Raw genomic sequence first — 10,882 nt, 5'->3', positions numbered from 1 at the left:
CTTGAGAAAGAATAAGGCAGCTCCACTAAACTGGCTTGAAAAATTATGTCAAAATTAATAACAGTGCAGCTTCTATCCTCGACTAATAGCAAAAGCAGGAAGGGTACTTGGAAAATAAATTCTTTTTTTCTGTAGATTTTCAAAGAAGCAAATAAATCAAGAATAAAAAATAATTGTAGGAGATTGGGTCTTCTGCAAAGAGTGAAGCACTTTTTGTTAAATACAGGAGAGGCTACTTGGCTGAACAAATAAGTGCTCTTTGGAATCCTGTACAGTGTCACCAGTTGAAACTTTGGAATGGCTGGAATCGTCCCGTGCGTCCTGGGAGCTTCCTGTGCAGGGCAGTCAGGACTCAGGGCGCTGCCTCCTACCCTGCCCCGCTGGGCCTCACACCCTCTTCATTCCTTTCCCCATGAGGCAAGCAAACACTGTCATGACCATTTTGGGGTTCACCTCAACCAGGTCTTCTGGAAGCGCATACACTCTTGCTCCAATTTTTCGGGCCATAGAGATGGCATACCTAACAGGGAGAAAAGGGGGAAAATGAGGAAAGCCTGAGCAACAAAGCTTGAAGGGGACCCTCAGGATCATAGCCACGGTCAGGATGGAACTCACTCCTGGAATAGCTGGAGCCAGTCGCCAGCATCCTCCCACTTTTGTGGACACATCTTGGCTTGATGAAGCTCAGACGTGCTGTGTAGCCTCACGATAATTATCAAATGTATTATTTGTCCTTGGAGATCTCCCCAGCGCCTGCCACTTCCGATACCCGCACCAGAAGTATTTTCAGTGTGGCAGTAAAAGTCATAGAACTGAACAAAAATTTGTGCTAGGAAAAGTTTGCAGACTATATTTCAACCACAGAAACATTTTTCTCAAGGAAGAAAAGAGGAAAAACTGCATCTCTAATATTCAGCCTTATACACCAATTCTTTTATCCCTTTCTCCATTCCAATTCTTGCCCATATATATGTGTATTTGCTTTTAGGTACCATATTAGGACAGCCAGAGTTTTCATTCCATATTTTTCACATAAAATGATCACTGCTACATCAGAACATTTTTGCTCGATTTGTAGTTATATGAAGATAATTTTTATTAGTTGTAATCTATTTTCAAATGAGCCCACACTACCACCTGGCACTTCTTTCATTGACCTCATTTATTAATCAGTGACCTCTTACTCCATCCAAGGTCCCATTACTGTCCTGCTCTCCTAAAGTAACTTTACTCTTACTTTATTGATCAAATTAAGAGCATCGGGCAGGAGGAGTCACATTTTTCCTTGTCCATTTTTCAATAACTTCCTCTATATTAATTATAATGAAGTAAAATTTATTTTTCCATTATAAAATGTAGAGGGAAAATTGTTTAAAAAATCAAAAGGATGTTCAAAAAAATCACACACAATCTTGCGACAATAAAATAACCCTTCTTAGCATTTTTGTCTTATTCCTTTCACATTTTTTTTTTTTTTAAGTCATTTTGTATCTTGCCCTTACAAGAGAGTGCTTAGCAGCCTGGGCTCTGAAGTCAGACTTCGAATCTCAACTGCCTAACTTAAAATTGTACGACTGTGGCAAGTAACTTGATTCTAATCACAACCCCCTTGAACATCTGGGCTGAAGGCCTTTTTTTTTTAAATCTGTAGGTCTTCATATGCGTTCTTCCTTCTGCCTGGAACATCATTCCTATCTCCTTCACCTGCCTACCTCCTTCTTTTAATTTAGCTGAGCTTAGATGTTATTTGCTTGAAAGAGCTTCAGTTCCTTTCCTGCCCCTCCGTAGCACTGTACTCTCCCTTCTACACAACTCATCACACTCTATTGTAATTGTAGCTTAATTACTTACCTTCTCTTGATGAGACTGTGCTAAACACCAGCATATGGGGAGCACATGTCTCCACCTTCCCAAATTGGGAACACAGAGAAGGGCACTATTGGGATTATAAAGCAGGGATGCTGGCCACTAGACATGCTAATTCTAGACCTGTATTATGAACTGAACTGTGTCCCTCCCAAATTCATATGTTGAAGTCCTAACCCCCACTACAAGGGATTACAGGCTGTCACCCAAAGCTAGGAAAGAAGTCATGGGACAGATTCTCCTTCAGAGCCCTCAGAAGGAACCAACCCTGGCAACATCTTCATTTTGAACTTCTAGCTTCCACAACTGTGAGAGAATAAACATTTGTTGTTTTAAGCCACTCAGTTTGGGTGGTACTTTGTTATGGCAGTCCTAGGAAACTAATACAACCAGCTCTGAGAAAGGCACTCTCTAGAGCAGGATTTGGTAAACTTTTTCAGTAAAGGACCAGATAGTAAATATCATAAGCTTTGCAGGCTTTGTTATACCTACTCAACCCTGCAGTTGTAGCAGGGAAGCATTTATAGAAAATATGTAAATGAATGAGCTGTGTTCCAATAAAACTTTATTTATAAAAGCAGACAACAAGCCAGATTTGGCTCAGAGACTGGAGTCTGCTAACCCTTGCTCAAGAGGAACCATCTGACCTGAACGGTAAAGCACACAGCAGCTGCTCTCAAGCCTGTTTCGACTCTGGTTGGTGTTGAAATCACCCCTACACATTCACATCCATGAATGTTCATGAGTGGGTGTTTGCATTTACAAACTTTATTTTGGAAGTCTCCTATAGATGATGATTAGAAATTTGTTTTATGAAACCATAGGCTTGCTTATTAATTGCAAGAAAATTCTTACTGTTTTTTGTCTTGCTCCCATTTCTAATAATAGGAGCCTTAAAATGCTCTTGCACCATATCTATAATAATGAGGATGAGACTACAAGAAGTCATGAGAAAAAAAAGCATGAATGGTAAAAATAAAGTGTTTGCACAAAGGCATGAGCATTAGACTGTGCAACTGTCTAGTTGCCGGTCAGGTCCCTCCCACCTGATCTCAGGTCTCTTTACATACTTTGCATTGTTGAGTTTCTCTTCATCGTCCAGGTTTTCTGTCTTCAGAAGGTCATAATTAATAGAACCTGGTTGAATGGCATCAATGAGATCCAGAACAGGCAGACTTGTGCTAATCCTTGGGTCCTGCACACAGAAACAGAGGGTTTTCCAACATGGCTCAAAGTTACTTCCATTAAGCTCAAGGGAAGTGGGTGATTCTTTCCTCTTAAACATGAGATATGTACAGCCTGGTCTGCGAAATGCCACAGTATTCCACACAGTGTCTCAAATCAGCTGTAGTTTCTGTAGGGGCACCAGTAACTTCCTAGAAAGCCCGTTGTCTGTCAACAGCAGGGAGTCATTCTCAAACAATGAATGGAAGGAAGTTAGCACAACTAGAGAAAAACATAAAGGTCAAGATATAATATGTCTTTTAGCTACCAGTAATACAGTAGTATAGTAGAGGATGGAATAATTTTAAAAAGAAACCATCAGAAAGGAGAGACTAAAGATATTAGGAGAAACCCTGCTTCCTGTATAGGGGACATCCCAGAAGTGAATGACAGGGATAGTGATGAGGGCACAGTAGGACAAAAGCTTCAGTAGCTGCCCCTTTCTTGGAGATCTAAGGGGAAGAGAACTGTCATTGCCCAGGGAAACCGTAACAGCAATCATGTGACTCAAAGCAATGATGATAACTAATATTTGTTAGTGCCTCACGTTTGCCCAGCATTGTCCCAGGTAGTCTCACTTAATTGTTACCATAAACCTTAGGTGTAGGATCTAATTTTAATTTACAGATGAGTGCAGGGAGTTCCTGATGGTAAGTGACTCGCTGGAAAGTGGTGGAGCTGAGATTGAAATTTCAAATTCCAACTTAAAATCCTGGGTTCCTTCTTTGACGTTTGTAAACATTTTGATGTTCACACCTAGAGCCACGAATGCTCCTAAGGTGTGAATGTGCAAAACTCTGCACTGTCTGTTCTCCGAGCTCCTGCCTCACTAGGAGATCTCAGTCCTGGGGACCTGTGAGCACAACTGTGTGTCACAATCCAAGCACAGTGATGTCCAAGCACCTCAAACTTTTTGGATCCAAATCAGAATAAATTCTAAGCAAGGAACAGGACACAGGACCCCTGCCAGGTGCTGGTTTCTCTAGCACTGCTCTTCCTGAACAGGTAGAATAGTAGTTTTCAAAAATATAATGGGTTCATTTTTATTTACTTCTGGGTAATAAAAGAACTACCCCCAAATTAATATAGAATCACAACCTAATTTCTACCAATAGCCTTGGCCTCTATCTCCACGGAACTTTTTGGTGAAAAAGCACAAGGAAACAAGATGGAAAGATATGCATGTCGCCTTCGTTCCTGCATCCTGCCCACAGTCCTGTGGCGGTGCCGACAGGCACGGACACGACCAGCAAATGGTGGCAGATGGAGATGAGGAAGGGACTGCGGTTATTTCCAAAATGGTTAATCAGGAATGTGGAGCTCATCTGACATTTCCTTTAAGTTCACCGTGTGGCTCTATTCACTTAATTTGGTAATGACTTAGTGAGAAGACAGGAGGAGACAGGAGCCCAGAGTGTCACAAGGAGCAAAAGAATTGTCAAACATTCCTAAGAGTGAGCTCCACCATGGCTTGCCAAACCTGGCCCCCATAAGAACACCCCAGAAGATGCAGCGGAATGTCACAGGCTGCAGTGGCAGCTGTTTTACAAAGAGAAGCACACCTGGCCTGTGTGTAACTGGTCACCTCATCTACTGGCTAAGTGACCTGTAGATATATTCTGTTCTGCAACCTCACCCCACAAGTAAAAGGCACCCCCCCACTTATGGGCCATCCCCTGCAGTTAGAGCCGTGATCTCAGGAAGTTACCTGAGCTTCGATGTCCTCACCTATAGAATGAGGGAGCAGTAAAGCCGGCTCCACAGTGTCCCAGGGTGTGAACGGAGCCATTATGATCTAGAAGCCCCTGGTGCTCAGAGCTCCTTTTGACTTTGCTTTTCCTTGCTGCTTTCCCAAATCTCTTTCTGAAGGAACCTGCTCAATTTAATTACCAGCGTCCACTCCTAACTCTGCTCGGCTCTCCAGACTGCACGGTAAGCTGGAGGTGGGCAGAGGTGACCGCCACCTGTGACGAGCTCACGGCGGGTGAGCACGCCTGGCACAGCCCTACCCCCCCTTATCTCCTGCTCTTTCTGCTGGGAGGAGATTTGCATTCTCTCTTGATTTTGAAGCAGAGGATTGATATTATGACAGACGGCCTCACTGACCCTGAAGGGGTCTCTCCCCCCAGTTCTGACCTTTATACTAGAAAAATATAGTTAAGACAGCACAGACATTATGGTAATATGATCAAACGCCACAGGTCCCTTGAGGAAGAATCCAGCTAATATGAAACATGAGTTAAGAAATTTAATAAAGTATACTGTGGTTATTAATAAAAATGGGATTTGGATACAAGTACACAACTGCTTTTTTTTTTTTGGAAAAACATGGGAGATCTTGTAGAATTTTATATCTCACCATTACAATGTTAAAAATCTGAACCATGGAGGTGTGCACATTTAAAAAATATTATTATACTTTATGTTACTTTGAAAGAACAATGCCTAAAATGATGTGTAAAAAATGATGAGTTTTTAAAATGAACTATTATGGAAGAAAGTGATAAGAAATTTGTCAGTAAAATGGCCAATGAACATAGATGTAATAACAGGTCATTTACATAAAATCAAAATGGAAGGAGAAGCATTAAATACCTAACATCAAAGGTCTCTTTAAAATATAATGAAAACAATAAAGATAAGCATACGGCTCAGGTGGCCTCCAGCAGGAGAGGAGGAAGCTTACCTTGAAACTAGAGATGGATGAACTTTTCCCTGCTTCCTTCAATGTTTCATTCACCCAGTTGACAATAATGTCATCATTGACCTTCTGCCCACCACCAATTTCTTCGAGGATATTCAGTGTGTACCTGAACAAAATCAAGAATGAATTCTGGAAAAAAGTAGCTAAAGAATTCAACTGAACAAAAAGTAGCCAAAGGTAGGAATTTTCTTTTCTTTCTAGAGATATCACACAAGATAGTCTGGACATCATTACATTGGAGGGAAAAAAAGAACATATAATAACACTAGTTCCTTTTAGAATAACTTAAAATGTAACTTTATGGTTGTTGAAATGAATGCAAAGCAAATCCTTCCTTCTAAGCACTGTCTTACTCTGGGCAGGAAGAGAAAGCAGGAGAGAAGAAACACAAGGAAAAGAGAATGAAGCACAGGATTCCAACCAGTGACATTTTTCTTACAGGAACCATCAAAATCAAGGAAGAACTTCATATTAGAAAAGTCCGAGTAGCCAACATGAAAAAGAAAGACAGAAAAGAGTTTCTTTCTTATGTCATATGAGTAGAAACGTTAGGACTATTCCAACAAAGGTAATCTAGTCCGAGGGTTAGCACTGCCTTGGATACATACTGTTACGAGAATTGGTTTTTTGGAAGAAAACATTTATTAAGAAGACGCTTCAAACTCTTACAGTGCCATGGAGCAGAGAAGAATCACCATGCCCTAAAGCTACAGGGAGGAAGGGAAAGCAGCTGAGCAACAGGCAAGTTTGTTGACCTCATGGCTCAGGTTTGCAGGACTGGGTCAGATGACACATGAAAGACCTCCAGGGCTAGGATTACAGTGTGGCTTCTCAGACCGAAACTCAAGAGTCCTGCCACTGTATCTCTTCCGGAAGGGTTGACCTGAATGAGGTCGCCCTCCACCTGGGTGCCCCAGAATCTTGCTCACGCCATCCACTGGGTACCTTTCTTCAGTTAGTGCTTCTATAGAAAGCACAATTCTCCCACGATTTTCCTCATGGTTTTCAAGTTTAATTCCTGAAACAAGAGCCATGTCCTGCCTCCTCTAGGTAAAAGCACCTTCCCATCATTATAGATGGGGAGGAAAACTGTTCTGTAACTTTTCTTTACCAAAAAAATCACATTTACCAAACTGGTAGTGACATCTTCTCAATGACACCTCCCAAATCTCCCTCAGATCAACTGGTGCCTCTTTATTCTGTTTTTCCTCCTCACAAAATTTCCTTTTCAAAGTACAGTTCTGGTGATGTCATTTAAAGTGACTATGGCCTGAAGAATACAGGCTAAACTCTTTAGTGTGGCACGTGAGGCTCTTCCCGATTTGGCTCTAGTGTGCTTTGTCAATGCATCTCCAATTTCCTCCTTCCCTTCTGTCTTCCTTGTCCATCTCCAGCACACATCCACACATGCACACACACACACACACACACACACACACACACTCTCTCTCTCTCTCTCTCTCTCTCTCTCTCTCTCTCTCTCTCAACTGCACGGAACCATCAGCAGCTCCCCATCCATACCATGCATCATCCTGCATCCTTCTCCCAGGACTCAGTCATGCTCTGCCTGGGATGCCCTTCCTTCAAGTGAACTTCCAATCCTTTGAACAATTCTCAGCTCAAGCATCACTTTTTGGACCCATGCAGTGTATTCACCATTACTGCTACACTTGCTTCAAACCTGTTACCCAGAACTTTTGATGGAGTTGATGTCCACCATGTCCCTTTGGGCAGGGTCTGTGCACCCTGCTCATCAGGGTATTTTCAGAGGTTAGCACAGTGCCTGGTACTGCTGGGAAACTAGTAAATGAAACTGTAGAGTTGGGGGTGAAATCGACAAAGTGATTTTCTCCCAGGGAAAGCAAGAAGACAGTAAAGATGAGAAATGTTTAGTTTGAGCCCAGAAATGAAGCCAAAATGCTAACGAATAATGAGTACAAATGGGATAAGTCCCAGGTAGATTTTCAAAATATTCCTAGTTTGTGAAAGATCCTACTTTTGATCTATTCATAAAGATTAAATTTTATGGCACAACTGGCTTCTTGTTTCCTGGTAGTTAGCATGTATATAAAGTTATTAGCATTTACCATAACATTTAAGAATTTCCACCTAATAAATTTCTTCATAAGAAATGGTGAGTTAGAACTGGCTTCATTAGGTCCTGTCTGTATATAAAGTGATGGAACAAACGAAATATAATCTTCCAGCAGCTTGCCTTGTCTCAGGACTCAATTCTCACTTCCCTTCGTCAAGAGTTCCAGCCCAGCTTTGTGGACATGCTCTGGTAAACAGCAGTAGTGTTTTCCACCTACCTCTTGAGCTAGAGAACTAAATGGCACAAAGGGGAAGCCCACCTTTATATAAGAGTCTGTCTGCAAACGTAAGAAAAGCCACCAAGGAACAGGAAAACTTATAGAGGGGTAGGTAGAAAATTGTGGAGGCAGCTTATTGCATCCTGGGATTTAAGAACAGTCTCTCATGGTGGCACAGAGTTCTGCTGAACACAAAGCAGTCTTTCTGCCACTTCAAGTGAGATGCACAGGTCTGAAATGGAATCAAATAGCCACTTCTAAACACAAAAAAACAAAGGGAAGAAAGGATAGAATTAGGTGGGAGCCTCAACTCTAGAGAGTCCACTAAGCAATCACTCATCTATTTGCAGATTCAAAATTTAAAACAACAGCTCATCTGGCTTGTCTACCTAGATTTTCCCTTGTGAGATAATCACTCTGTATCATCAGCGTGTTTAGGGGCAACTGTGCTACTAAATGGAACACTCAGACAAGATCTTGATATTAACGGTGTTTGCAGAATGTGCTGCGCTGAAAAGCTCTTTGTCTCAATGAAACAGCAGATTAGCCCAGCTTTAGCCAGTTCCTCACCCAACAGAGGAGGACTGATGAGGGCGCTGGAGGGGGTGTGGTTATTACTTGCTTGCCCTCTGGTCTTCTGACACCTTATTTATTTAACATTTGGCACAGAGGGACAATTCTCGGTGTTTTGTTTTTCAAGGACCCATCCGGACTTCACCCTCTATAGCCTGTTGGATTTGAGGGGAGATCGCTCATTCACCTGCCTCTGACTCTTTGTTCATTCGCTTGAATGTAACTATCATTGCCAGGCGGCCTGCCTGTTTCAGGCTTTTGTACTGAAATTTATACACACTCTGGTTGCCAGCTTTCCCATCTGAGACCGACTTCCAGGCTATGAAGGGGAAAGAAGATTTAAACACACAGCTCTCATTTGTTCTTAGGGGGAAAAATGACACGCCATTTATTGTCCAGATAAATGACCAAATTAGCACATTTGTGCAATCCAATGAAAATAAATTCCAGCTAGAACTGGCTGTAAATTTAATAGATCTGTTATGTGTGGCTCTCAGAGCAAAAAAATTAAAAGAAATCCCTTCTGGTACCATTTACATAATCATCAGTCATTTCTTCTCCTTCAACAGTAATGTATTTCTCTGTCCACTTTCTTATATGTACAAGGCTTGGGTGGTAAACACTCATTAGAAGTATGGCTGATTGATCGGGTGGAGGCAGCAGCAGCACAGGAGACCTTATCATATATTTACCAGCCAAAAAGTAGGGCTTTGGGTCACATTTTTACAAAACTTCCAGAGCAAAGACCATATAACAAGGTGATTTTAAGATATTACAAAATTCAACACAGAAGAGAGTTGGCCTGAGTTTTGTTATTATTAACTTAGAATATATCAAAGATTATTTCATATTGAAACCCATGAGTCAATTTAACTGTTACAGCTAAGGTGATTTTTGCTTTGGTTTTTAAAGCAATCAGTACTAAAAGCCAATCTTTTAAGAATTAAAAACACATGTGAAAGACAATAAAGATAGTTTAGAAATAGTTTCTAGAAATATACTGGTGAGAATGGCCCTTGGGAACTTTCAGTGATGTTCTAGATACATGCAATAAAATAAAAAACGGAGTTAAAGATTCTTTAGCTCTGGAGTTTTCTGTGCCAGAGGAGCCTTTTGACATCTGCCTTCCATCATTAAAGAGACTCCAGTTTAGAAATGGGTAGTGGAGCTCTAAGTAAAGCAAATGTGAGTCAAGTAGTAAAATCTATTGTAGTCACCTCCGATTATCCTACCTCAACTGTAAACACTGACATAATTACATTGAGAACCAGTCGTGAATATTAGGATCTGCAGACAGTGGCTTGGGACTAAAGCTGAAGTGTCTAGGGACACTACAAACCTTGTCTTTGCCATTACCTTGTTAAATGTAGTGTAATGTGACATGTGGATTCTGGGGCTTCCTTCCAGGTAGAAAAACGAATGAAGTCACACTAACATAGGTTCTAATTGAGGACTGTAAGATTTCTGCCTGGTCAAGCTATTGGTATAGGAGAAAAGAGTGGCGCACTTAAAAGTAAACTATTTTGTACTTATAGATTTGCTATCTAAAATTCTTCTCAGATTCGTGCTATTGTACTAAAAGTTGTTTATGTTTTTTACAATGTATTTTCTATTTGTATGTCATTATATTCTATTATTGTTTAACTAATATCACCCTAGAGTTCTCACACTAATCAAGTTTATATTAAGCTCCAAAAAGTATCTGAAGTTCTCTTTTTAAGTTTTCTATTAAAATATCTTCTGCTCCTAGCCAGGATGGAGTAACAGGGACCAGATTTAAACACCTAAAACACAATGAAAAACATTAAGACAATGTTGTTCAGACACTGTCAACAGAAAGCATGGGACAGTGATCCCTGATGAAAGTAAAACAAACAAGGTGAGCCCTGAGATTGTCCCAGCATGGAGAGAGTTTCTGGGCTGTGGAGCAGGGAGAGAAAGCCCCAAACAGAGCATGGTCATAGCCCTGAGTTGAAGGGACAGGGTTGAAAACTCAAGAAGGCCAAGGTGCCTAGAATACTCAGAAGAGTATTATTTCAGTAGTAAGAGGCAAAATGAGATCCAGACTAAGCTTAAAAGGAAGCCTCAAGGCTGACTGGTTAGCTTGGCTGATTAAAGCACAGCTTTATAACCCCAAGGTCACTGGCTTCGATCCCATACCAGCCAGCTGCAAAAAAAAAAAAAAAAAAAAAAAAAAAATATT

At 41.1% G+C, this 10,882-nt stretch overlaps 1 protein-coding gene across 1 annotated transcript; it reads right to left on the bottom strand.

Annotated features, from left to right (window-relative positions):
• Nucleotides 1-6: 6 nt before the first annotated feature.
• On the bottom strand, nucleotides 7-6,828 carry LCP1 (lymphocyte cytosolic protein 1 (L-plastin)). The gene is made up of 4 exons (XM_008574445.1): nucleotides 6,615-6,828; nucleotides 5,777-5,937; nucleotides 2,937-3,061; nucleotides 7-520 (listed from the first exon to the last, which is right to left on the bottom strand). The coding sequence occupies exons 1-4, from the start codon at nucleotides 6,826-6,828 to the stop codon at nucleotides 388-390; spliced, it is 633 nt and encodes a 210-aa protein (XP_008572667.1). The 3' UTR covers nucleotides 7-387.
• Nucleotides 6,829-10,882: the final 4,054 nt, after the last annotated feature.

The sequence above is a fragment of the Galeopterus variegatus genome, unplaced genomic scaffold (genome assembly GCF_000696425.1).
Source record: "Galeopterus variegatus unplaced genomic scaffold, G_variegatus-3.0.2 Scaffold1049, whole genome shotgun sequence".
NCBI classification, from domain to species: Eukaryota; Metazoa; Chordata; class Mammalia; order Dermoptera; family Cynocephalidae; genus Galeopterus; species Galeopterus variegatus.
Note: the sequence above shows the minus strand (reverse complement) of the source record. Positions and strands in the feature narration are given on the sequence as shown.